This window comes from Pollicipes pollicipes, unplaced genomic scaffold, assembly GCF_011947565.3.
Source record: "Pollicipes pollicipes isolate AB1234 unplaced genomic scaffold, Ppol_2.1 Scaffold_4740;HRSCAF=5597_pilon_pilon_pilon, whole genome shotgun sequence".
In the NCBI taxonomy this organism is placed as follows: domain Eukaryota; kingdom Metazoa; phylum Arthropoda; class Thecostraca; order Pollicipedomorpha; family Pollicipedidae; genus Pollicipes; species Pollicipes pollicipes.
Genome location: NW_023596545.1, coordinates 42,715,253 through 42,742,175, shown reverse-complemented (window position 1 = coordinate 42,742,175; position 26,923 = coordinate 42,715,253). Strand labels below are relative to the sequence as shown.

The following is a 26,923-nucleotide window of genomic DNA, read 5'->3' as shown; positions in this document are numbered from 1 at the left end:
AATTGAAACAAAATGGCTTAAATAACCAGATTTATTCGAATATGTGCATACATTCGTTGATCGATTTTAAGGTGCAGCGCAACGCAATTCAGAAGTCGATGCATATATTTTTTTCAGAAAAATACTGCAGGGGTCAAGCTGGATAAGACAGTCTTTTAGTGATTCCTAGCCCTCAAACGTGCTCTGGCTTTGCGCTTTCCGTCTCGGCGATCTTGGCGCAAACTGCCAATAGTGTGCACCGTGTAACGCTGGTTGGTCTGCGGTTGTTTCGCGCAGCGTCACGGATTTTCTAGAGTTTTTTTTGTATCCGTCGGACGAGTACCAAGTGGCTATTGCGCAGGGGACAGCGTGATGTGCGATCATCATAGTTATATGATCAAATACTTCCATTAACATTGAGATCGAGAGGTTGGTACATGTTTGGTCTTGTTTTCGCTCCGTCATTCATCAGGCATGCAGTTATTTTTGCTGCATGGTTCGAGTACTGGGATTATCAAGACGTGTTTGATTCTGAAACTGATGAGTTTTTTCAAAGAATGGTTCTTGTTTTATTTCCACAGGTATGCGCAGGCATGCACAGTATGCCATATTGCATGTTACAAGGCAAAGGTGAAGCATTGTCAATACTGAGAGTGCAGCTGTAGGTATTAGGCAGGTAGTCTTTGAGCAGAGCAGCCTATGGCTTATACAGGTGGCAGTGATAGAGTGGTCAAGCTGTGAATTTGTGAAACCAGAGGCATGGATTTTGGTTTGGTTTTATTTTCCTGACAGGGTGAATGTCAGGTGATGCTTTGCAACCTCAGCTGCTTGAAACTTTGTAATCACCAAAGAACAACAGTTCACTCTGAAAATGTATATAGATTAGAGGCACTTTGCTGTGGCATTACTGTATCAACTGTATTTCTGTTGATGAAATGTGAAAATGCATGCATATTAGGGTATTGATTTGATACCTACCCAATTTGTTCCTTGCATCATGTATAGAAGAACTGCTTGACACCATTATCTTAAGAATGTATGCACTGTACCAGGTAACATCAGTGCACTAAACCTGGTGCAATTGAGCACTTAGCTCACCTTGGTCTTGACAGTGCTTATTGAAATGGGGATTTTTGTTTACAATTACCATTACAAGATTCATAACATTGCCTTTCTGTTCACTGAATAAAGTGACTAAGTGTCATGTATAAACTAAGGCAGTCAGATTTATAAAAAAACATGCACCAAAATGAATGCTGAGATTTTGCCAGTATGCCAGACATGTTTGGTGCAGGAAGTATTTTTGCAACTGTGTGGATGGATGCTGCACATCAAATGTTAACTGTTATTATCAGATAACTAACAAAACATGATGGTAATGTGCCATTTCATGTTTTGTAATATCTTTCAATAGCATTATTCAGTGATATTTAGGTGGCTGACTTGTATTTGTGATATCATGAAGCATATTCTATTGGTCAAGCTTGCTAGGCTATTTTGTTGTGAAACATTATGCATGATGATATCACTAATGTGCAGGTATTTACCAGCCAAAGATGTACTTAAGGTGTTCATGACTTGGATTCAGACTTTTAGGTAAAGGCCTGAAGGTGGATGGGACTGAACTAGAGCTTTTTCCCCTATGTTTAAGCCATGTGCAACCTACTATGGTTCAAAACTAAATTGCATAACAAAAAACTTATCGTATGCACTGACCCTATTTTTTATACCACATTTGAGCTTTACCTCCCCTGGGATTTGCACCTTCTGTCTTGGAAGCGTGCTGGAAGTGTGTTTAGTTACTGTTTGCCGCCTACCATCTCTGCTGTCACTTGTCTGGTCCCTTTGCTATGTACCATCTCTGCTGTCTGTATGCTATCTGCCATCTCTATCACCACCTGGCTGGTCCCTCTGTTTTGTGCCATCTTTGCCATCACTTGTCTGGTTCCATGCCCACCATTGTAACAACCTTAGTTGCATTACATATGTGCTCATGTCTTTGGGTCTGTAGAAACAGGTCTGCCAAAAACATGACTAAGTATACAAGTGATCACCTGTGACAATCAAATCATTGCTAGAAAATGCTAGTTTATCACATTTATTATCTGCTCATGCTCAGTGCTTCAGTTTGACATTGTGGTCAGTATTGCCCATCTGTCCTTATCTGTGAAGCAAGGTACAGCAGACTGTGGCAGAACATGTGCCTACTTGTTTCTGAAGGCCATGCCAGTTGAGTCTCTGACTTGCTTGAGCAGGCTCACCTCACTTCTCACTGAAACTAGTGCAAACATGACAGTAAGGATTAGTATCTAACCGCAGCTGTCCCCATTCCAGGACCTACCCTGCCATCAACATGGTGCCCGGCGCAGGACCAAACGCTGAGACCATCAGCGAGCTGAATGACCTGATCAAGGCTTGGGAGGATGGCATTCGGGACAGCAGCTGGGATCCAACGCCCACCATCAGACGGTATGGGGGGCGGGAGTGGCTGCTGGCTGCCCTGCCATGCTCAGCAGCACCCAACAGCTGCTACGTGGGCAGTAAAAGTATCATGTTTGTGTTGGGATGACTGTGGTTATCATTGAATTCCTGAAATTTCACTGGATATAATGTATAATGTTTATGGTATGTATAGGTATATATATATATATATATATATATATATATATATATAATCCATGCTTTTTTGACATTTGTAACGCTTCGTTAACTTGGTAGCTGCCGTCCTGCGTTACCCTTCCGAGAAAAGAAACTCCGATATTCTTCTGCCTTGGGCCTTCTATTAACGACGTGCCTCCTCCAACGCCGACCAGCGCGAACTCTCTCGCGAAAACTCGCCGGACACCCACATCACCTCGGACAGCTCTGCAGACCTCCGCGGAAAGCCACGCGCTCGCCTATTGGCCAACACTTTCCCGTTTCGTCTGCCGACCCTGAAACCAGCTGTTCACAAAACCTGAGGCATAAGTGGTGCACAACAAACTACATCGTCTACCGCACATCACAAACAGCTGACTTCGTTCTTCGTCGATAACGCACCTCACCTAAACGCTAAGCTTGGTCCTAACACATTTATTACTGAATGGTCTGTTTAGACCCACTGTTGATGTTCCCATGTCGGACCACTGCCTACGTTTTATGAATCATATGTGGCAGTGTGTTGATGGTGCAACCGCTGTGTGATGGTGGCCCGTTGTGTTCGAAACTCTGCTGTTGCGTCACCAGGATAGCCGAGATAGTGGAGGAGGAGAACAACAACTACCTGAAGACAGATCCGGACCCGTTCGATGAGCGCCACCCGACCCGGGTGAATCCACTGTGCACTTTGGGCCAGCTCTTCAAGATCATCTGCAAAAAGGACAGCTTCATGGACAAGGCATGAACAGCAGCCTCCTCACAGCTTTTCATGATGTCTGCTTACTAAGTTGGCTTTCGGATTTCTTCGTGAATCATCTTGCTCGGTCTTGCGTGCAATACAAAGCCGTATTGGGAACAAAAGGAAAAAAGCATTCATAAAGCCTTGGATGGCACAGAAATATAAAAAATCACCGACAGCCATGTAAGTTATCATGCATGCATCTGCCAGCAAGCTGATGTTACTTCACTCTGTTTGGTGACGTCGGTGTTACCCTGCCACGCGTCTGCTCGGCTGCCACCTGTTGTCGCTCACCGCACGTGTCTGCCGCCCCTGCAGCTGGTGCTGGACTACACGCGCGAGAACTTCTGGACGCGCTCCGCCGGCCTGTCGCGTGACCCGACCGAGCTCAACACGCACGCCGCCCGCCTCCTGCTGGACATCATGGCCGGTCTGGAGACGTCGGTCGTCTTCCAGGTGGGTCCGGCGCGCCGCACCACGGCGGGCACCCAGCAGGCGACAGGCACCGACGGCGATGGCGATGTCGTCCGTCTGCGGCTGTGTAATGCGGTTTTACCGCCCGTGGCGTACGGTGTGGTGCGGTCGTGTGGGTGACCCGCCGCCGGACCGGTCTGCCGCCGCTGGGTAGTGCGTGGTCGGCGGCCTGTGCTGATGCCTCAGCTTATCACCACTGTCGCCACTAATGTCCTTTTTTGTCGCCGCTGTCGCCACCAATGTCCCTGTTTGTCGCCACTGTCACCACTGATGTCCCTGTTTGTTACCACTGCTGCCACTGATGTCCCTGTTTGTCACCACTGTCGCCACCGATGTCCCTGTTTGTCACCACTGTCGCCACTGATGTCCCTATTTGTCACCACTGTCGCCGCTGACGTCCGTGTTTGTCACCACTGTCACCACTGATGTCCTTGTTTTTCACCACTGTCGCCGTTGACGTCCGTGTTTGTCACCACTGTCGCCACCGATGTCCGTGTTTGTCACCACTGTCGCCGCTGGCGTCCGTGTTTGTCACCACTGTCGCCACTGATGTCCGTGTTTGCCCGTGCGGTGTCGGCGGCGGCGTATACGCGGCGGACCTGCCGACAGGAGGCCGAGAGCCTGATCCGGCGGCTGTTCGGCTGGGCCGAGTCGGCCCCGGAGCCTCTGCGCAGCTACGCCACCGGCCTGCTGGCCGCCGCCATGGAGGTGCAGGACATCGCCGGCAATTTCAGGTGGGTGCCGATTCCTCCGCCGGCGGCGGGCATGCAGCTGCTTGGAGGCTGAGTCAGTCGCGCGCCCGGCGCCGGAATCATGCATGGGGGCTGCCTGGTTCCGCGGTCATGCATCAGCACTGCTTAGCTCCGCAGTCATGCATCGGCGCTGCCTGGCTCCGGGGTCATGCATCGGTGCTGCCTGGCGCCGGGCTCATGCATCGGTGCTGCCTGGCGCCGGGCTCATGCATCGGCGCTGCGTGGCGCCGGGGTTGCGCATTGGCGCTGCCTGGCGCCGGGGTTGCGCATCAGCGCTGCCTGGCGCCGGGGTCATGTATTGGCGCCGCATGGCGCCGGGGAATCGAATGGTGTACGGCCGACGTGAACTTAAATAAAACTGATGTGATAAATGAGCGCGTACACTGCCAACCTGCGCGCGACGTGGTCAGCCAGACTTTTGCTCGGTGTCGGTCTGCAGGTGGTTCTGTTGGTCTGCATCCGTGCTACGGCCGTCGAGTGTCGGCTCGCTGCCGCTGTGATATGCTTTGTGTCTTGGATGATCTCGTCTCTTACGAGGGTTTCGTGCCTTGTGTTTGGCGAATACGAAAATGACCCGTGTACCTGGTCTGGTGTTGAGAATGTCGGTAACGAGTCTGCGTTAATCATTGTGCGTCTGGGAAACAGAGGTACGGAGTTCGATTACCGGCGTTGGCCGCCTGGCCCGCTCAGTGTGAGAGGCAGGTGACGCCATATAGCCCCAGCAGCTGAATGCGTCGGAAGGCCCCGATGGCAACGGCCACGACTGGTCCGGTATTGGCTGACGAGACAGGTGCTCTGTGCGTTCGTCGGAATGGTGGTTGGATACAGGATTGCCGCCTGGTTATGCAGTCCAGTGGCTGCCGTGCTGTGCCGTGTTTCGGCGCTCCGTGCCCGTCGCTGTTCGGTCCGCCGGTCTCTGCGGGCCGTTCTGTATGCCTTACGTGGCACCCACCCCGCCGACAGGGATTCGAACGCCCGCCTGGTGCCGGTGATGATGCAGCGGCTGAAGAGCCTGCAGGCCGAGACGCTCGGCGCGCCCGGCCAGACGGAGGGCGAGGCGCGCCGGGTGCTGGCCGACCGGCCCTTCGCCCAGATCAGCGGCCTGGCCGACCGGCCGTTCGCCCAGGTCAGCGGCCTGGCCGCCACCGCGGCCGCCGCCGCCCGGCTGCACGGTACGTCTGGTCCAGGCCCCGGCTCGGACTCAGGCCCCGGCCCCGACCCCGGCTCCGACCCCGGCTCCAACCCCGACCCCGGCTCCGATCCCGGCTCCGACCCCGGCCCTGACCCGTTCTCCAACCCCGATCCCGACCCCGACCCCGACCCCGACCCCGACCCCGACCCCGACCCCGACCCCGACCCCGACCCCGACCCCGACCCCGACCCCGACCCCGACCCCGACCCCGACCCCGACCCCGACCCCGACCCCGACCCCGACCCCGACCCCGGCACCGACCCCGGCACCGACCCCGACCCCGACCCCGACCCCGACCCCGACCCCGACCCCGACCCCGACCCCGACCCCCGGCACCGACCCCGACCCCGACCCCGACCCCGGCCCCGACACCGGCCCCTGCCCAGATCTAGACTCAGGCCCTGACCCCGGCCCCTGCCCAGATCTAAACTTAGGCCCCAACCCCGGCCCTTGCCCAGATCTAGACCCAGGCCCCGACCCTGGCCCCTGCCCAGATCTAGACTCAGGCTCCGGCCCCGGCCCCGGCCCCGGCCCCCGACTCCCGACTCCCGACTCTCGACTCCCGACTCCCGACTCCCGACTCCCGACTCCCGACTCCCGACTCCCGACTCCCGACTCTCGACTCCCGACTCCCGACTCTCGACTCCGGCCCCGTCTCCGGCCGGGACCCTACAGACCCGTCACGTGCTTTGTAGGCCGGGCCGCCGGCGGCCGGGGCTCTCTAGTCGAGACTAGCGAGACGCACGGCTGTACTGGCATGGCTGGCAGGCGCTGTCTGGCTGGCAGTGCTCCTGTTTGCTTCATCTCGGCCGGCTAGATGCCTGCTCTTGATGCTGCTTGGCCTGTTTTTTCCCGCTATTTGTCGCTTGTATTGTAGTAGCATCCCCTCGCATAATGCTATTTGTTCCGTGTCGTGCAGATTTTTTATTATTTCCAGACGACAGTGAAGCTAGGGAAGAGGAGAATTCGAAGCTAGGAAAAAGAAACTTCAGTTGTAAGTTACCCGGCATTGCTACTCTTGCCAATCGAAAAACCTACGCTGAGTCTGTCCGCTCAAACGCTGCCCTTCTCATACTCACCCTGGCATGCGCACGTCGATGCTGTTAGTTGCCTGCGCACGCTAGTGTGCATGGTATACTGGTCACAGTCCGTCCGTCGCGCGCGTAAGTGTGGCCCCCCACCGCCGTACCGTCAGCTTCTGACCCAAAACCGAGTACTGCTAAGCACGTCGGCTTTTAACAAGTCCCGTTCGGCGCTAACCATCGCTTAGGTGACGTGCAGAGCATTGCCTGGGTAATCAGCCCGGAGCGCAGCGCGCGTTGTGCTGGGATGTGTCTGTGGTGTGCCGACCCTGACCCGGTGTCTGGTGTGCCGACCCTGACCCGATGTCCGTGGTGTGCCGACCCTGACCCGGTGTCCGTGGTGTGCCGACCCTGACCCGGTGTCTGGTGTGCCGACCCTGACCCGATGTCCGTGGTGTGCCGACCCTGACCCGATGTCCGTGGTGTGCCGACCCTGACCCGGTGTTCGTGGTGTGCCGACCCTGACCCGGTGTCCGTGGTGTGCCGACCCTGACCCGGTGTCCGTGGTGTGCCGACCCTGACCCGGTATCCGTGGTGTGCCGACCCTGACCCGGTGTCCGTGGTGTGCCGACCCTGACCCGGTATCCGTGGTGTGCCGACCCTGACCCGGTGTCCGTGGTGTGCCGACCCTGGCCCGGTGTCCGTGATGTACCGACCCTGACCCGGTGTCCGTGGTGTGCCGACCCCGACCCGGTGTCCGTGGTATGCCGACCCTGACCCGGTATACGTGGTGTGCCGACCCTGACCCGGTGTCTGGTGTGCCGATCCTGACCCGATGTCAGGTGTGCCGACCCTGGCCCAGTGTTCGTGGTGTGCCGACCCTGAGCCGGTGTTCGTGGTGTGCCGACCCTGACCCGGTGTGTGGTGTGCCGACCCTGACCCGGTATCCGTTGTGTGCCGACCCTGACCCGGTATTCGTGGTGTGCCGACCCTGACCCGGTGTCTGGTGTGCCGATCTTGACCCGATGTCTGGTGTGCCGACCCTGACCCAGTGTTCGTGGTGTGCCGACCCTGAGCCGGTGTTCGTGGTGTGCCGACCCTGACCCGGTGTCTGGTGTGCCGACACGGACCCGGTGTCCGTGGTGTGCCGACCCTGAGCCGGTGTTCGTGGTGTGCCGACCCTGACCCGGTATCCGTGGTGTGCCGACCCTGACCCGGTGTCCGTGGTGTGCCGACCCTGACCCGGTGTCTGGCGTGCCGGCCCTGGCCCGGTGTCCGTAGTGTGCCGACCCTGACCCGGTGTCCGTGGCGTGCCGACCCTGACCCGGTGTCCGTAGTGTGGCGACCCTGAGCCGGTGTCCGTGGTGTGCCAACCCTGACCCGGTGTCCGTGGTGTGCCGACCCTGAGCCGGTGTTCGTGGTGTGCCGACCCTGACCCGGTGTCCGTGGTGTGCCGACCCTGACCCGGTGTCCGTGGTGTGCCGACCCTGACCCGATGTCCGTGGTGTGCCGACCCTGGCCCGGTGTCCGTAGTGTGCCGACCCTGACCTGGTGTCCGTGGCGTGCCGACCCTGACCCGGTGTCTGGCGTGCCGGCCCTGGCCCGGTGTCCGTAGTGTGCCGACCCTGACCCGGTGTCCGTGGTGTGCCGACCCTGAGCCTGTGTCCGTAGTGTGCCGACCCTGACCCGGTGTCCGTGGTGTGCCGACCCTGACCCGGTATCCGTGGTGTGCCGACCCTGACCCGGTGTCCGTGGTGTGCCGACCCTGATTCGGTGTCCGTGGTGTGCCGACCCTGACCCGGTGGTGCGACATCAGCCGGCAGCGCCGGGCTCAGTCCGCCGCCGCTGATGTCGCCGCCGCGCTGCACGGCCGGCGCCAGCCAGCCGGAGAACAGCAACTCGTCGTGGGCCGAGCTGCGGCCGCAGCTGATCGGCACCTTCCAGATGCACCCGATGACGGCGGCGACGCGCCAGATCCTGCTGCTGCGCTATCTGACACCGCTCGGAGAATATCAGGAGGTCAGTCAGGAGAGCATCGGATGGCCTCAGCCGACTCGACCCGACTCGACTCGACTCGAATCGACTCGACGCGACTCGACTCGACCCGACCCAACCCAACCAGCCTGACCCGACCCAACCCGACCCAACCCACCTCAACCCACCTCAACCCACCTCAACCCAACTCAACCCAACTCAACCCAACCAAACCCAACTCAACTTGGCCAGACTTGACATGGGCTGGCCTTCTCAGACCGAACCAGATTAGATGTGTTCCAACCTGATCTGACCAGACCAGACCAGACCCGACCAGGACGGACCTGACGCAGTTGAGTTTAGCCTGACCTGACTAGGATTGGTGTGATCGGACCAGACCCCACCCCGCTTCAATAAACACCCACAGTATGATATTAACATAGTATCAATTAGTACCCAGGCTTTTGAAGCCAGTGTGGAGCCACCATGTAGAAGTAGACCCCAGATCCATGCGCGTGATGCCCATGTATGGCGCCGTGACCGGCATCTGAGGCGGACTCCGACGTTCACGCACCACTCGGCACGCGCCCCACCCGAGGTCAGCTGACACCGCCCCGGGCGCCGACAGTGGCTGGGTCACGTGTTCGAGCAGAACATGATGGCGCTCGTCTTCCGCTACATCAACTTCCGGCTGAACCCGGACGCCCGGCTGGCCTTCGAGGCGCTCAAGTACCTGTCGGCGCTGCTCTGCCACAAGAAGTTCACGCTCGAGTTCCTCAGCCGAGGCGGGCTGGAGGTGGGCGGCCGTGTCCTGGTGACGACGACGGTGTCACGTGATGTGTGGGCGTAGAAGGTCCAGCGCTGGCGCGCTGAGACGCGCGTGGGCCCGGGTTCGATTCCCGGCGGAGTTCATATGAATGGGGTACCGCGGGCGTTCTGTGAAAACGCTGCGCGACGGTTAAGACTGCCCACCTTTTCGATGAGGCGGGGCCCATTACGTGAGGTGAGAGCCGGAGACTGGTGTGTGCGTCCGTGACGTGCCGTGTCTGTGGACAGCTGCTGCTGGAGATCCCGCGGCCGGGGATCGCCGCCACTGGCGCCTCCATGTGTCTGTACTACCTGGCCTACAGCGAGGACGCCATGGAGCGGATCTGCCAGCTGCCCGAGCGCGTCATCACCAAACTAGTCAGGTGAGTATCACCCCCAGCCGCCCGAGCGAAACTAGTCCAGCGAGTATCACTCCCAGCTGCCCGAGCGGGTCATCACTAAACTAGTGCAGCAAGCGTCATCACCAGCCACCCAGCTAACAGCGATGACGCTCAGGGCAGAATGGGCAACAACGAACGGGAACACCAGCGGCAGTGGCCCAGCTCGGGTCAGGACCAGGCGAGCGCGTGGGCTTTGTCGCATTACCTGGCCAGCCGTCAGTCCGCCTGCGCCTGCGCTCGGTGTCCCGCCGTCTCCCGCTCCCTGTATTTCTGGGAGGCCGAGTGGCCCTCCCAGCGGAGTCTGTCACGTCCGCGCGACCGACCGAGCCCGGCCCCGACGCACCGGCTCGCCGCCGTGTGTCGGCCGCGTCCGTCTGGGCCCGGCCGTCCGGCCTCGGCACCGCCGCCCCAGCCGTGGCGGTGACCCCTCCCTCCCCCCCCCCGCTGTGTCGCAGGTACGCGCTCTGGCTGCTGGAGTGCTCGCACGAGTCGGGCCGCTGCCACGCCACCATGTGCTTCGGTCTCAACTTCCAGTTCCGGCCGATCCTGGAGCAGTTTGACCGGCAGGACGGCCTCCGCAAGCTGCTGAACGTGGTGAGTGGCGCGCCAAGCACGCGCTGGGGGCGGGGGCAGGGGTCGGAGGCTCGGTCGGCCGTCGCGCTGATCTGCCTGGTGGAGTCCCTGATGTCTGCGTCAGTGACGCACGTCTGTGGCAAGCTTAACGAAGCGAGAGGTTTTGTTTGTAACTGTTCGCTGTCCAGTGTTTCGGACTAGATCGTGTGCAACATAGGCGACCAAAATCTAGTGTCTGATAATATGTTGTTGTCTTAAGCAGAGTATGACAACGCATTTTTATGCAGCGGTTGGTATTGACATTTGTGCAGCATTGAACACAAATGCTTTCAGTACGGATGTTGGCTATTTTGGGCGATAAGTATGGCTCTGTCGGGTATCGTGTGATCTTTGTAGTTACCTGTCTTGTCGTGTTCATGGCTTGCCGTGTTGTCGTATTGTGACGTGCTCGTCGAACCACTTCGTTCTCACTGTGCTGCGAGAACACGCGGCTATCCGCATGGCTCTGGTGCCGCCGGGTCACCGCCCGGAGCACTCCCGGACGGTCTGCCCTCCCTGACCTCGCCCCGCTCCGCCCGCAGGTGGGCACGCTGCGCATGATCACCACGGGCAACGTGGACACGTTCGACGAGAACGACGACGAGTTCACGGCGCGCCAGACCATGCGGCACGTGTGCTTTACGCTGAAGTGCTACCTGGAAGCGCAGCTGGTGATGAAGGCCGACGAGCTGAAGCACGGCTCCGTGCAGGAGCGCTCGCCGCCGCTCGCCGCCGGACACCTGGTGAGTGGGGGCAGCGCCGGGAGGACGGCCGGCTGTGAGTCGGTGCCGGGCAGGCGGCGTGGCTCGCCACCGCTCGCCGCTGGGCACCTGGTGGGTGGGAGGTGAGTGGGGGCAGCGCCAGGGGGGACGGCCGGCTGTGAGCCGGTGCCGGCCAGGCGGTGCGGGGGATGTCGGTCAAGGTCATGCAATTGACAGCAAACGCTTGTTTGAGTGTTGAAGTGTTTGTCTGGAACTAGGCTTCACGACGTTTATTATATTATATACTATCACGACGTATATTATAACTGGTTGAGTCAATGGCTTCCAAAGCTGTGTGGTGCTGATCATCATAGCCGTGCTTGCTTTGCCGTACCGGATTATTAAGTCAGAGCCGATGCCACTGCAAGTCGTGCCTCCGTCTAGACGTTCCTGACGCCCGCAGAGCCTGAAGGTAACACCGGAGGCCGTGCAGGAGAACATGGAGACGATGATGATGCTGATGCCGCTCCGGGCGCGCTGGAGGCCGGTCAACACGCTCTACAAGCTGGGCGGCATCAAGACTCTGCTACAGATCATCGACATCAGCCAGGACATCAACTACTCGGGAAAAAGTTAGTGCAGGTTTTCTGTTGGTGCTGATCGATTAGCGGGGATGTTCTGGCCACATACAAGGATGGCGCCTGGCGATGTGACATTTCCCCGGCGTTTACGTTTGGATGACTCCCGTGTTTAATGATTGGTGTTTAATATGTCGGGCGCCCACACCTGTACACGGTTTTGTTTTGCTAACGCTTCTGACTAGCCATGTCTTTGACTTTCGTGTGCCCATGTTCGTCGGTGGCCATCGTGTGTATCCATCTAAATATTGGTTTAGGTGCATCTCACTGCAGTGTTTCACCGTGCCGCATCTCTGATCGGCCCAATGTCATCCCATTTGCGTGTCTCCCTTTGCTAGTCTGTCCGCATCCTCCCCCTGCCGTGCCGTGCCTCCGACCAGCCCACGTCCTCCCCCTGTCGTGCCGTGCCTCTGGCCGGCCCACGTCCTCCCCCTGTCGTGCCGTGCCTCTGACCGGCCCACGTCCTCCCCCTGTCGTGCCGTACCTCGGACCGGCCCACGTCTTCCCCCTGTCGTGCCGTGCCTGTGACCGGTCCACCTGACTATGCCGCATCCCACGTCTGACCGGCCGGTGTGCGCGGCGGCCGCCAGGCGAGACGATCCGCTCGGCGCTGGACGCCATCAACATCTGCGCGGTGCTGCCGGCCGTGCAGCTGCAGCTGGCCGAGCGGCACGCCTTCCCCGGCGGCCGCTCGCTGGTCGGCGTCGGCCTCGTGGTGGCCATGGCCGAGATGGAGAACATGGGCGATCCGGAGGTGCAGAAGTCGGCCATCCGCGTCATCATCACCTGCGTCTGCGGTCCGCTGCACCGGGTACGGGCGGCGCTGCGGCTGGCGAAGAGGCACTCCCACCCTGCCCTGGTCAGGGGCGGCTGTTTGTCTATGGGACGGGGTGTAAATAGACGGTGGAGTGGGGTAGGAAAGGCGACGTCTGCCATCTTTGATCATTTCAGGCCGAAACTAGACGCGTGTGGCAATCAATGCAGCGTTAGGAAGTGACACACTCCGTACTGAGGTGACTGTCCCTCGTGGCTAAAGGCGCTAAAGACGGCCGGTGTCCTTATTTTATGTAAAGCCGGCTGTTTTGGCCGACACCCCGTGGCGAGCGGAGCCCCGGAAAACCCACGTGCCAGTGAGGCGGCTCGTGACCTCTTCTTCAGCCATAAGATGCCTGTTTGCCCACCCCGCATCCAACGTCAGCAGGACGCGTCGCCGAGTCGCCTTCCTGCCTCAGCGACGGTGCCCGCTGTTGTTACCTCCCCGCGGTCCTGCGGCCCTGGGACCGCAGCCCAGCATGACCCCGTCTGTCGCTTGCCGCAGCCGGGCTCGGCGTCCTCCGCACTGTCGGCGCCCTCCAGCGCCAAGAAGCGCGCGCTGCGCCCCTACGACGACCTGCTGCCCATCATGTGGGAGTCGGTGCGCACCAACAACGGCATCATGGCGCTGATGGCGCTGCTGCAGGCCAAGCAGCCCATCACGGACGCCGACTCTGTGCGCGCGCTGGCGTGTCGCGCGCTGGTGGGCTTGGCGCGCAGCGAGGCCGCCCGCCAGATCATGTCCAAGCTGCCGCTCTTCACCACCAGCCAGCTGCAGAGTGAGTGGTGCCACCCGAGGCGCGCCACCCGGGCGCCGGCTGCGGAGACTGCGAGCCTGCGACCTGTGGCGAACGTGAGGGGTCGGCTGAGGTCGAACGAACGGACGCCGGGGATATCTCTGTCTTCTTCCGTTTTCGCGCTCGGTCTGTGTACGGAAGACCTTGCCCCTCACGTTACGTGCCGCGCGCGTCTGTGGGTCGTGGCGGCTGCTCTTCCTGTACTACGCCATTTCCTTTGATCGTTCCGTGTAACCTGGTGTTGACCCACTTCACGTCATGAAGGATGTGCTACCTTTTGATTGCATTGCTCATGTGCAGCAGCAGCAACAAGTGACGTGTTTTCAAAGCGTAGTCGCGCCAGACCCGTCGCTTCCGTCGGCCCGCGCCCTCACCTGCAGGGCGCGCGCCTGCGCTGGACGGCGGCGTTACCCGCTGGCGCGCGCGTCCTAACACGCCTGTCCGGCGGGCGGCAGTGGTCATCCGGGAGCCGATACTGCAGGAGAAGCGCGCCGAGCACGTGCAGCTGCAGCGAGACGCGCTCGAGCTGGTCGAGCTCGTCTCGGGCAAGTCGAAGCGTCTGCCGGGTGCCGACACCGACATCACCATGGACACCATCCACCGCGCCAACGTGGTGGCGCAGACGCGCATCCACTACAACGAGAAGCAGCTGCTGCAGCTGATCCATCACCACCTCGTCAGCAAGGTGCGTCGCGTGGCGCCCGCGAGAGAGCGGGCCGCTTGGTGTCCGAGGGGTTGGACCGGTAACCGTGTGGCGTGGGCGGAGGCGTGGCCGTGTCTCGTACCTGGCTGCTTGATGCCAGCATTGGTGACGCCCTCCGCGGGGTTGGCCCTGATGCCAGCGTGGGTGACGCTGCCCCCTGTGCCCGTTTGTCGCTGGGTCATCCAGGCGCGCGGCGATGGTGATTGGAGCGTGTGTGCGGCCGTGTCGGGATGTGATGGGGCTGCGGTGGGAGCGTTTTGAAACGGCGAACCTGGAGGACGCGCTCTCCGAGTGTGGGGTGTATCAGTGATGGCGGAGATGTTCATTGCAGCCTCTCCTCCTGGAGGGGGTAGACTCCCATGTCAAGGGAGGATTGGTGTCCCCGGGATGCTGATCCTGTTCAGCTGTATTCAGGGAAGTGTTCTGCAGGCTTGCTCAGTCGCTGATGGTACGCATGAGATGGTGGGTATAACGGAAGTTAGTCAGTGTTGAGTCCCGGGCGCTTGGTTTCGCTCCGATGCATCGCAGGACGGCACTGAAAACCCGCTGGCTGCCTGTGTCAGAACAGCTGTTATGTGTGTACACTGACTGGCCAGGCGGAGCATGTTGTCCTGACTGGAGCCGGTACTTCTGCAGGGGATGCAGGAGACGGCGATGGTGCTGCAGATGGAGGCCGGCCTGCCTGTGAGCGCGCCGAAGACGCCGCACGCGATCCACCCGGTGGCGGCGCTGCGGATGGCCAGCACGCTGCCCGCCACGCCGCGCCAGGTGAGAGCAGAGTGGCCGCCGCTGCCGGCCGGCCGGCGCGCGCCGCGGCGCCGTCTGCGTCAGGAGCACGCTGTGCCCATACAGTTCAAGTGGTGTTATGGCACGGAGCTGTATTGTTTTCCGGGACGCCCCTTTCCTCTCAGTGGTTGCTCAAAATAGATGTCGCCGCGCAGCCGTACGTTGCTGAATGGCGCTGCCCGTCTGCTAGCGCCTGTGTGTATTCCTGCGTCTCTTTTGGCATGAGTGTGCGCAACTGAGTTAAGTGGTTTGTTCTCGTATTACATTATCTTAAGATAAAAATGGGCCCGTGCATGCCAGACATCAGCCCTGTCAGACTCTTTTCGAATCCGTGTCGTCGGCGCGCTGCCCCCCCCCCCCCCCCCCGCTGATGGCCCCGCTGTGTGTGTCCGGGGCCGGACGCCGAGCTGGCGCTCCTCCCCTCCCCTCCCCTCCCCCCGCGGATGGCCCCGCTGTGTGTGTCCGGGGCCGGACGCCGAGCTGGCGCCCCTCCCCTCAACTCCCCTCCCCTACCGTCCCCCCTCCCCCCGCGGATGGCCCCGCTGTGTGTGTCCGGGGCCGGACGCCGAGCTGGCGCTCCTCCCCTCCCCTCCCCTCCCCCCGCGGATGGCCCCGCTGTGTGTGTCCGGGGCCGGACGCCGAGCTGGCGCCCCTCCCCTCAACTCCCCTCCCCTACCGTCCCCCCTCCCCCCGCTGATGGCCCCGCTGTGTGTCCAGGGCCGGACGCCGAGCGCCGGCAGCCGTATATCGGCCACAGGCGACGGTCTGGCGCCGACGCCGCACCGGCAGCCGCCCACCACGCCGGCGGCCCGGGGCGCGCCCCCGCCCGGCGGCGGCAGCGGCGGTACGCCACACACCCAGCCGCTCCACATCCGCGTCAGTCACACCAGGTGAGGCGGCCGACGGCCGACCAGTGCTGCACCAGGTGGGCGAGTTGATCAGGGACCAGTGTTACACCAGGCGCGGGAGTTGGTCAGTAACTAGTGCTACACCAGGAGCGGGGGTTGGTCTGTGACCAATGTTACACCAGGTGCGGGAGTTGGTCAGTAACCAGTGCTACACCAGGTGCGGGAGTTGGTCAGTAACCAGTGCTACACTAGGTGTGGGGGTTGGTCTGTGACCAGTGTTACACCAGGTGCGGGAGTTGGTCAGTAACCAGTGCTACACCAGGTGCGGGAGTTGGTCAGTAACCAGTGCTACACTAGGTGTGGGGGTTGGTCTGTGACCAGTGTTACACCAGGTGCGGGAGTTGGTCAGTAACCAGTGCTACACCAGGTGCGGGGTTGGTCAGTCACCAATGGTACGATAGGTGCAAGGGACTTAGCGATCCATATGCGACAAGAAGACTGGTCACGGATATGTTACCCCGTTGTCGGCTTCACGTTGTGTACGTGCGCGTGGTTCCGTGCAGCTTCCTGCCGGCATCTGGCGACCTGTGGGCCGCCGGATACCGCGTCCCATGTCCTGACATCGATCCAGCCGGTGACGCGGCGCGCCTCCGCCGGCAGGGGACCGCGCGCCGAGGCCGCTCTCTCGCCCGTTGCCACGTCGCACGGCCGCGCCATGCGGCAGAAGTCGAGCGCCGACCCGGCGCTCTTCAAGCTGGAGCGGCCGTGCGCCGCCGCCGCCACCGACCCCATCACGCTGGACCGCGTCGTCACCGAGTATCTGATGAACCAGCACGCGCTCTGCCGCAACCCGATGGTCACGTGTCCGCAGTTCGACCTGTTCGAGCCGCACCGGTGCCCCGAGCTCAAGTCGAAGCACTCGGCGCCGGCCAACCTGGCGCAGCGGCTGACGCGGCGCGCCGTGTTCCCGCCGCACGGCGGGCCCGACGGCCGCCGGCTGGACACGCGCCTCATCTACAGCCGGTACTGCCCGGTGCGCACCTTCCGCGAGCTCACCGACGACGACGCCACCATGTTCACGTGCGCCACGTTCACGCCCGAGGACATGAAGTACATGATGATCGGCACGCACGACGGCACGGTGAAGGCCTTCAACCTGGACTCGGGCGAGGTGGAGGAGACGTACACGTCCCTGCACGCGTCCAGCATCACGCAGCTGGAGGTGAACCGGTCCGGTAACCACATGCTGACCTCGTCTCGCCGCCGCCGACCACTCTCCGCCCTCTGGAGGATCGAGAACGTGTTCGAGAGCATGTGAGTGCGGCGGGAGGAGGGGTTCGCAGCCACATGTTGTCAGGGGTTTGTGGGTTTCCCGTAATTGTAGTCATGGTTGGGGTTGGTTGCGGTTTTCAAGTCTGTGACGTCAAAGTCCTCGCGTGTCAGTCTGTGGTTTCTGTGAGGTGCTTGGGCCCGTCGAACCTGAGCAGAAGGCAGTAATATTTTGTTAAGGTGTCGCTGTTGTTTGTTGGTCATATTCGCTGCTCTGTCACTGAAGACTTTTCGGCAAAATATCGACCATTGGTGCGAAATCCGTTGAGCTCTCGGGACATATGTAGCGGAGGATGCGTTACGTATATTTCGGCCGATTATACGGCTCGGCGTCGACCCTGGCGGCCGGCCGCCTCCTCTTGTGGGACGGATGGTGACCAGCCTCCGCCTCCTTACGCAGGGTCAGCTTCCCCGAGGACGAGTACGTCGAGTTCAGCAAGCTGACGCAGACGCAGGTGCTGGGCACGCAGCGCGCCACCGGCACCAACAACTTCACCGCCAACCTGTACGACATCGCCACCGGCCAGCGCGTCAGTCAGCTGGTGCCGCGCGACGGCAATGGCTACCAGGCCAACCGCGCCACGTTCGACCCCACCGACGAGCTCGTGCTCAACAACGGCGTGCTGTTCGACGTGCGTGCGCCGCGCGAGGTGCACAAATTCGACAAGTTCAACAACACCATCAACGGCGTGTTCCACCCGAACGGACTGGAGATCGTGGCCAACACGGAGGTGTGGGATATGCGGACGTTCCACCTGCTGCGCACGGTGCCGGCGCTGCAGCACTGTCGCGTGCGGTTCGCCAACGGCGGCCAGGTTCTGTTCGGGGTGCGGCTGTCGGGTAGTGATCGCGACCAGGACGAGCGCGCCTACGAGGAGGCCACCGCCTTCAAGGTGATCGACTCGGCCGACTACACCAGCATCGGTGAGTGAAGCCCGCTCCCGGGCGGGGCTGACGAGCGGCCGCGGTGTGGGGGTGCGCTCACAGTCGGGGTCTTGTCGGGTGGGCTCGCCCTGTGATGTCATGGTGTGGTGTGGTAGTGTTATGGTGTGTTTCGCTGTTTTCCTTTCGTGGGAGGTGTCCGTGGCTGATTGGGTACATTATGTCTTCCCTTTTGTTCCGAAGCACGCTTTGTAGGTGTCGTTTAAATGGATTATTCCACATTTGAAAGCACTGAGACAAGCATCAGACACGGTGGAAAGGCTCACTTGTAAATAATGGTACGATTTAAAGCACAGAATGCTGCTCTAAGTAACACAAACATACCATTTAGTTCATATGCTTTTCAATACGTCTCCGTTTGATTACGTCATGGGACACTTACGACGCCAAAGTTGTCAGACCGGTGGTGTCGGAATTGCCATTAGCGGACGGCTTGACACGTTTGAGATACTTCAACGCTTCGCAAGGTGGCGTTGATGGAGTGCGTGTGCGTGTGCGTGTGCGTGAATTTATGTCACGGGTGTTGTGCGCGTGTGTTTTGGCTTTTTCTCATGGTGCTAGTTTCTATTTTTCCGTGGTGACTTTTTTGTCTTGCTTTTTCATTTAACGTTACGGTGCTATTATTAAGGCATTCAGCTGTCAGACGCATGCCCGTCAAAACCAGTAGTTGTCTAAATGCTGGTGTTATTTTATTACAAAACACGCTTCGCTCGGCGATTGCCCCCTTCCCCCTCGCCCCAAGGCATACAGTCCTGTCCCACTGTTATCCATCCTCGTTCATTCCATAGCCCTGAAATGATCACTTCTGGTCAAAAGGGCTCAAATCCCAACAACCAAGCGATCGAGACATGCTATCATCGTTTCAACTGGAATGTCAGACAGTTGCGTTCAGCCGTTTGGGACACGTGGCGCTGCATCTCTGTCAGCAGGAATACCTCAGTGGCCGTATTGTATTGATCGTGGGTCCTACGCAGTCGTGGATGTGGGACATGCGCTAGGCGTTTCTACGTCACACATGTCTGGGTGACTTTCATATAGGTGGCGCGAAACATGCTGCAGAGGTTCTCGTGCGTCGAGCTAAGAAATAAGCGGGTTTGAGGTTTTGATAAGGGTATGGCTGTGAACTGCAGGGAATGATCTTGAAAATGACTGTTTCAGTTCAAAACCCCATACAAATGTAGAACACTCCCTTTCGCTTCGGTTCATGTATACAGAATGTTGCGATGCATGGCGCGTAGTGTTCAGATAAGCGCTGGATGCTTAGACGGGTGTTAAATATCTTCATGCTAGTGCGTCAACTACGTGACCAGTTTGGCTTGCCTTCCGGCGCTGGCTTCAAGTCTCGATCATCCACCGACAAAGCATGCTCCTGGAGTTTTTCGATACAGTCAGTTAATAACAGGATGAAGTCGACATCACATCCCAGAAGCCGCCAACTAGAAATGATGAATCCCCAGGTCATCGCATTTCCATGGGAATTTGCCTCAGGAAGTGTATGCGCCAGTCCCGTCCTTAACGGCGTCCTCCCATCCGCCTGCCGTCCCCTGCGGTGTTGACGGCGGCCTGTGCTCTGGCTGTGTCTAGGAATGCTCAGAGCCTGTCACCGTAAGCCTCATGTCGCTCTCAGAGAACGCCCGACACTTTACACCAAGCAACGGACACCGGTATTGTGAGTTCAGAGTTCGCATGCTGAGTTATCGGCCTTCGATGTACGGGGAGGCATTGGTTCAACGACGTTATGGAGCAAACATGAGTTATGTCGTCAAAACGGGACGTTTCAAACTGTGGCTATGCTTATGACTGAGCAAAGGTGAGCAAGGTTAAACGAAAACTTACGCTGAACACCAAGACACATGATCCAGAAGATGTTCCGAGTCTGTGCGGACGCTGTCATTAAAAGATGTTAAGGTAATCCATATTCTGAGCCTCAGCGCGCAGACTCTTGACATCCGGCTCCACGCTACAGACTGCTTGCGACACAGGCGGCCAAGCCGGAAGGTTACGGCGGACTTTGCCGAGTATTAGATTAGAAAATAAGTTACCACGAACATTAGCTACCACGACCAATGCACGAACCCCACGAACATCCCCGCGAGTCGGGCTGTCACGTCACAGCACCCAACAGATGGCACCTCTGGGGGCTGTCCGATACAAAGGAAGTCGAAAGTTTTTGATGACCTGTGCTGAGTAGCAGGATAGAAAAAACAATAGCCAGTGGGCATCGGTGTTCATCACATCGAATGTAGACCGATTTCTGCCTGTGCATAACGTAAACAATGCTACTGAAACCAGGTCCCATGATACCGGTTTTGCGTTCAGCTTCGGATGAAGGTTACAATTCTACAGCGAATCTAAGATCTTGAGGTCCGCATTGGCCTTGCTTCTTGCTGAAATTCACACGTTAAAGTTGGTATTTGGAGCGCCATGCCCATTGCTGCATGTCGTCCTACCACGAGTTTCGCTAGTGGTGCGTACGCGCTCCGTAAACGCGCATCTCCGTGGTGTTCATGAAGTCGATCACGAATGCCGCGCTTTTTTTCCTACGTAAGATATCCCTGGGCAGAGGTTACAAAAGGTCTGGTGTACTACGGCCTCCCATGTGCAGTTACTTTCCAGCCCACGAATTCTTGGGAATTGGAACTGTCAAGAAAGGACCCTCGTGACGTCACAGCCAATGAACGCGCCGCTTGGCCTCCTATTCGGTCAGCTGACCGTGTTTTAGTGTTGTTGTTTTTTAGTGTGACCGTGTTTAAAGTGCACACTTCCTGTCGTAAAACTTGCTGGCCGCCGGCAGCGCGATGCTTGCTGGCAGCGCGATGCACTCGAGACATGTGCCAGTTAGCTGAGACAGGAATACGCGCGCAACCAGCAACTGTACTTCCAAAATGTACTTGTGTTCTGTAAATAACGCCCCCAAAATTGTATTGCGGCTCTGTCCACCTGTGAACTCATTTCGCCAAGCGCGATCTCAGTGACGTGGCAAGAACACCCTGGTACCTCTTGCGTGCCCATGTGTGGTTCTGGTGGGTGTTTCACTCCCGTCATTCGGTGCTCTCGTGTCCATGGCGTACTTCAGCTCCGAGGAACAGCTGCCGTTTATCTCTCGCATTGCTATAGCATGGTAATCGCGGCTGTGGGCTCTAACGATTTGGTGATCATGAGCTGATCCCATTCGCAACCCCAAAGGCGGCGTCGCCATGTCGGGCCGCTCACCACATGATCTCCCCCCCCCCCCTCCCCTGCTGGCGTGTGACCGGTGCGCCCTCTCCGCCGGTAGCCCCCCCCCCTGCTGGCGTGTGACCGGTACGCCCTCTCCGCCGGCAGCCCCCCCCCCCCCCCCCTGCTGGCGTGTGACCGGTGCGCCCTCTCCGCCGGCAGCCACCGTGGACGTCAAGCGCCAGCTGTACGACCTGTGCGTCAACTTCGACGACCGGCTGCTGGCCCTGGTGGAGTCGCAGCTGGAGATGGGCGACGTCGAGCTGGACCAGTCGTGCGTGCGGCTGTACGAGGTCGGCCGGGTGCGCGGCGACGAGGACATGGTACGGCCGGCGCCCGCGCGCCAGCGGACGTCCGCGCGGCCGCCCCGCGGTCGCCCGCCGCCTGCCTCGCTGCTGCGTCCGTTCCCCGTCGCCTGTTCCGTGTTGCTCATGCAATTTCTGGTAGCGTGTCCTCTCACGTCCGCTCGTGCTATCTCATTCTGGACGTGACACTGTGTGCTACCCCGTTCAATTTGACAGTGCTGGCGACGTACGTCGGCTGGCGTGCAGCCAGCCGGCTGAGTGACTGGTCCTCGTCAGAATCCCGCCCGACAGGCGCTCTCGCCGCTGATTGGTCGGTTCGCGCTCCGCGGTGGGCGTGTGCTCGTACGTTGACGCCGATTGGCCGGTTCACAGGACGACCAGGAGGAGGAGGACAACGTCGACGACACGGACGGCTCCGACATGTCGGACAACGTCGCGAGCGGTACGAGCGCGGACACCAGTCCCGAGCGCAGCACCGTGATGGTTCCACCCCCTGCGCCGTATGCCCATCAACCAGGCACCGGCCATTGACTTTCCACCATTTAGTCGGGCGGATGGGACACGGCCTGTGGTGCAGGCTGGGGCTCGGCAGACGGGACCGAGGAGGCGTTCCTCGCGCAGCTCCCTCAAATTGCTAAAGTGTGCCAGAGTTGTTTCCACGGAGTAGCTACCGGTACAGCGTATCTGCACGAGTTCCGGGGTTGGGTCGGCACCGGCCTTCATCGCCCTCAGTTTTGGCGGACGGGTCCCTGCTGGCACCGACCGAGTGCTGACTTGCACCGGTGCGCTCACCGGCCGGGCGGCACCACCGCTCTGATTCAGTACCCCTCGACGGCACCTGCGCACCGATATGTTGCAGCTGCAGACAACGCAGCATGCCGCCGCGCCCTCGCAGTGTCGACCACGGTCGGTGCACTGTCAGCCGACGTGTCGGACGGCAGCTGTGCAACGGGCTTATCTCATCAGCCGTGTTTTTTCCGTTGCAGACATTGCCAGCTTCTTCAGCCTCGGCCGTCGGCGAAATGGAAACGCCAACGGAGGTACGTTGTTTTGGGTTCCATGTGGGCGTTCTGTCCTATGTTGGTGCGCTGTTCGCGCCGTTTGCACCCAGCGTTTTCGGAGAGGCGCGCAGTGAAAGCTCCTGGCGTCAACCTGGTCATGTTTGGTTTCCGGGGATCTAGCTTACTTAGTCGCCAGCACTTTGCTTAATTTCTGGTCGACTCTTTTACCTGCAGCATGTCGTTGACTGGGTGTGAAGTCCATGTTTTATGACATTCCCGTGTTGAGTCCTTGTGAATAACCACGTTCCGGTTTTTGACGCGTCGCTTGTATGCGTAATGTCCACCCGCCGTGTACTGGGCCGGAAACGTGTCCGCCTTTCGCCATGCCGTCCGCGTAACTTCCGCTGAAGGCGGACACAGCCGGCCGGGCAGGACGCGTGGCCGTCTGTTATGTCTGGCCGGCCTGCGCTCCGTCGGACCGTAGTGGCGTCCGACCATGACACGCTGTCGGCGCGCCCGTCCGCCGCGCTTGCCGCCCCGTCCCCCGCGCGCCAGATGTGTCCTGACCGTCCCCTGCGCGCCAGATGCGTACTGACCGTCCCCTGCGCGCCAGATGCGTACTGACCTTCCCCCGCGCGTCGGATGTGTCCTGACCGTCCCCTGCGCGCCAGATGCGTACTGACCGTCCCCTGCGCGCCAGATGTGTACTGACCGTCCCCCGCGCGCCAGATGTGTCCTGACCGTCCCCCGCGCGCCGGATGTGTCCTGACCGTCCCCCGCGCGTCGGATGTGTCCTGACCATCCCCCGCGCGTCGGATGTGTACTGACCGTCCCCCGCGCGCCGGATGTGTCCTGACCGTCCCCCGCGCGCCAGATGTGTTCTGATCGTCTCCCTCGCGCCAGATGTGTCCGACTCGGACATGACGTTCGTGGCCAGCGACAGTGACGTCTCGTCGCCCAGCCGGTCGGAGCGCAGCCAGTCCAGCGGCGCCGCCAACGACTCGAACGGCTCCTGGGTAACCGAGGAGGAACGGGAGGAGCACGACGGCGGAGGTGAGACGACACGCGCGTGTGCTGGCGCGGCGGCCGGCTGGAGGCCAGGAGGGCTGCTGGCGCGGGAGGCGGCCAGTCGTGTGGAACGGGCGGGGCGTGGAGAAGTGCGCGACGAGCCGTAGGCGGGGCCTCCAACCTGGGTTGGCATTGCAGTCAGCTGAAACTAGTTGTTATCCGTTTCTGGTCTTGCCGGTTAAAACCGGCACAAACTGGCGGAAACTCCGAAGTTTGCTATGTTTGTAGTTTTCCGTTATATCACCATTACATTTGTAACGTTTCCGTTTTTTGTCCAAGCCCCAGATACAGCACGACCAAAATATGTCATGAATCTGCCATAGTTGACGCATTACTAGTATTTCACACGTTTGGATATGTTTGCTAAACACGTTTTATTATGGATGACTGTCCTTCTCCAACCAGTTGCGCTGCTGCCAGTTGGATGTGTGGACACATTATCCAGCATAGCATACAGACACCCCCATCCACATGCACGCACACACACGCACACGTGCATCCAGAAATATATATATATATATATATATATATATATATATATATGCGCAAATTATCTTGAAATTGAATTGAGGGCCATCAAATCAGTTTCAAGTCAAAAGAGACCGTCGGGTGCTTGGGATTTTAAATGTACTCGCATGCCATACACTGTTCTGCTTGATTGCTGCCTGTGTGGCGTGCATGTCGGCTCGGAGGCAGCACCCCCGGCTCCCTACGGTATACAGGGGTGCGAAGGCCACATTGAACAATTCTGTTCACATGATGATGGATCCAAGAAGGCTTGGGCAACGAGGCCTGGGCCATGGGACCCTGAGATGCCGGAAACAACGTTCTTTACTAGCTTCGCCGTGAGTTGGCGTAGAAAATTCGTTTTGGGCCTCCCACAATGGGACGCTAGATGGGTCTGTATGTTTCAACAGCGGTTTTTTCGCCTGCTCGATAGAGTATTCGTGGTAGGCGGTACTTTGGCCTTTCGGTAGACAACACGGAATTGTCTCCAGTCAGCGTCAGTCTTGCTGTCGCATTTTTGGAACGGTGGCAGCACCCTAGATGAGATAACTACACTGTGTTTGTAATGGTGGCGTATTATACAGTTCAGTTAGGAGGTGAAAAAAACGTTAGCAAGTTCTGCTGGTTTTGCCCCCAGCTTATTTTAACTGGCACAGTTTGTAACCATATGGTAGAATCTCTCAGCCCTTTGCTGTCATGGGGCAACCCAGTTTAGAAGATCTTGTCACAGGAATGTGATAAGAGGATGCTATCGTTTTGCCTCTGGACTGATCCAGAAATGTAATCTAGCTGAGACGCGCTTCGCCGGCGATATTTTGCCATCGCCTGGCTGGTGTGGACACCAATGCATGTCGTCTGGTGATTGGTCACCTATCCCACATACGCTGCATCTTCCCAACAATTCCTGTCGTCTTGCAATTTCTGTCAGCAATCGCGTAGTCATACAAGCCGTGTTAGTGCTCAATATCCTTGCTCACAATAACGACGATTTTTGCTGTTTTTGCTGTTTCACGTCACTCCATCGGCTTACAGCATGCTCTTACATGCGTGAGTGTTATAGTTTTTGCAGTGTTTGTGACCAGTTCTTTCTGCCAGCCGGTTTCAATCGATAAAAAACGGTTCAGAAGCGCCTCGAGACGGCTGATGCCATCCCAGCCCCCGACCACGACGCGTCTGCCGAATAACAGCCGTGCGATGGATAGGAGAGGGGAAACGAGTGTCACGCTCTGGCAGCACTGTGTTGCCGCTGCAAGAAGGTTCACGACTGACAGGTGTTAGCTGTAAAACACGTCACCAATGCGCAGTAACAACAGCAGGCGACGCCGTAGGCGCGTAGACGATCCGTCAATGTAACAGGTGAACGACATTCGTATGGATGTCGTCGTCGGCATACCCAGGGCAGGGTGCGCAATTGTGCGCCGTCCCAATGCGGCGGCCTGTGATCGTCACCGCCTCTGTCGCTTACAGCAGCACGTCTCTCGTTTCAGATCAGTGGGAGTCGTGGTGACGCTCCGTCTCGCCCGGCTGGCCCAGCGGCCAGCTTCCGTCTCTCAACTCCAAGGCAAAAGTCGGCCGACCGGGGCCATATTGCGCTGCCGCCCGCCGCCGCGTTTTTACATTTCCAGTCCTACCGCGCCGAGGAGCGACGCTTGATCCTGTGGGGTAGATCTGGAATGAAGTGGTGCGATGTTGTGATGGGTTTGTCCTTGCTGCCATCTTTACAGTGGGCAGAGTGATTCAATAAACCACTGTCTGTTTACGTGCGTCGCCCACCACGAGCCGACCGGCCAGCGTGGCGGGGCGATCCCGTCAAATGTACGCCCTCGTGGCGGCCGGCTCCGCTGCGGCGGCTGGGGCCGGAGGTGTGCGTCATTAGTGGCAGGCAGCGACGGAGGCATGACGGAGGCGCCCGCCTGGTGACTCCGTACCTAACCTGATGTAACGCCTCGGAACGCCAGGCTACAACGCCGGTTGGCACTAAACGACGCTTATTGAAATCAGCCGAGCGTCTCGCTGGTCTGAAGGGTCTGTATCATAATGTCCACAGGTCATAATGTCCGCGGTTCAAAATATTCATAACTCGTAATGTCCAGCTGCCGGGGCACTTGATGACGTATTTGAACTGTCATATACCATATTTTTGCTGACATTTTGACTGGTTATTTTGGCCCCGACTGAGGCCTCATCTTAGACTTATCGGCTATTTTTGTTGCAAGTTAGCTAAACTTGCCTTGGATATAATTTGCATTCTGTCCAGTTACACTTGGGCTGCACAGGTACCTGGTTTGGGAACGTGCCGGTTGTACCGACTTATGTAGCGCCCGGGTGGTCGGCCAGATACACTTCGCTCCGGTGGGGGTCAATTTGCCCCCCCCCCCCTGAGATCTCGGCAACTAAGAAAGCTAGAGATACCAAATTTACAGCTTGTCTTGACATGAACGTGAACTCACTTAAGTCCAAGTTTGAGCTTTCTAGATCATGATCTTCAGGTCATATAAGGTCAAACAAGGTCAAATTCCAGGTTGGCCTACAAAGTACCCCAGAACCTAGGCAACTGTTTCTAAACAAAAGGTCACAAGCCCATTTGAGGTCAGTGACCTTGTTTGACCTTTGAAGGTCATGTTGACCGAAATTATGCAACACTGCTCTGCGTTTTGCATTTGAATAAGCGACAAAGATT

General features: G+C 58.8%; 1 protein-coding gene across 1 annotated transcript; it reads left to right on the top strand.

Annotated features, from left to right (window-relative positions):
* Positions 1–279: 279 nt before the first annotated feature.
* LOC119098414 (DDB1- and CUL4-associated factor 1) lies at positions 280–26,000 on the top strand. Its single transcript, XM_037221329.1, has 24 exons — positions 280–408; positions 2,314–2,448; positions 3,205–3,355; positions 3,674–3,811; positions 4,439–4,563; positions 5,545–5,686; positions 8,656–8,814; positions 9,398–9,565; positions 9,826–9,959; positions 10,433–10,571; positions 11,132–11,332; positions 11,754–11,922; positions 12,519–12,739; positions 13,247–13,520; positions 13,994–14,223; positions 14,878–14,985; positions 15,817–15,917; positions 16,536–17,189; positions 17,605–18,128; positions 21,525–21,685; positions 22,040–22,109; positions 22,654–22,707; positions 23,572–23,721; positions 25,731–26,000. Exons 2-24 carry the CDS (start codon positions 2,333–2,335, stop codon positions 25,748–25,750), a joined length of 4,209 nt encoding a protein of 1,402 aa, XP_037077224.1. The 5' UTR covers positions 280–408; positions 2,314–2,332; the 3' UTR covers positions 25,751–26,000.
* Positions 26,001–26,923: the final 923 nt, after the last annotated feature.

What these genes read in the sequence shown, in the direction of transcription:
- LOC119098414 (XM_037221329.1), top strand. Translation starts at nt 2,333, where the DNA reads ATGGTGCCCGGCGCAGGACCAAACGCTGAGACCATCAGCGAGCTGAAT. An exon ending in TCTGCGGTCCGCTGCACCGG is followed by an intron (nt 12,740 to 13,246) that starts GTACGGGCGGCG and finishes CGCTTGCCGCAG; the next exon opens with CCGGGCTCGGCGTCCTCCGC. An exon ending in GTCGGACAACGTCGCGAGCG is followed by an intron (nt 22,110 to 22,653) that starts GTACGAGCGCGG and finishes TTTCCGTTGCAG; the next exon opens with ACATTGCCAGCTTCTTCAGC.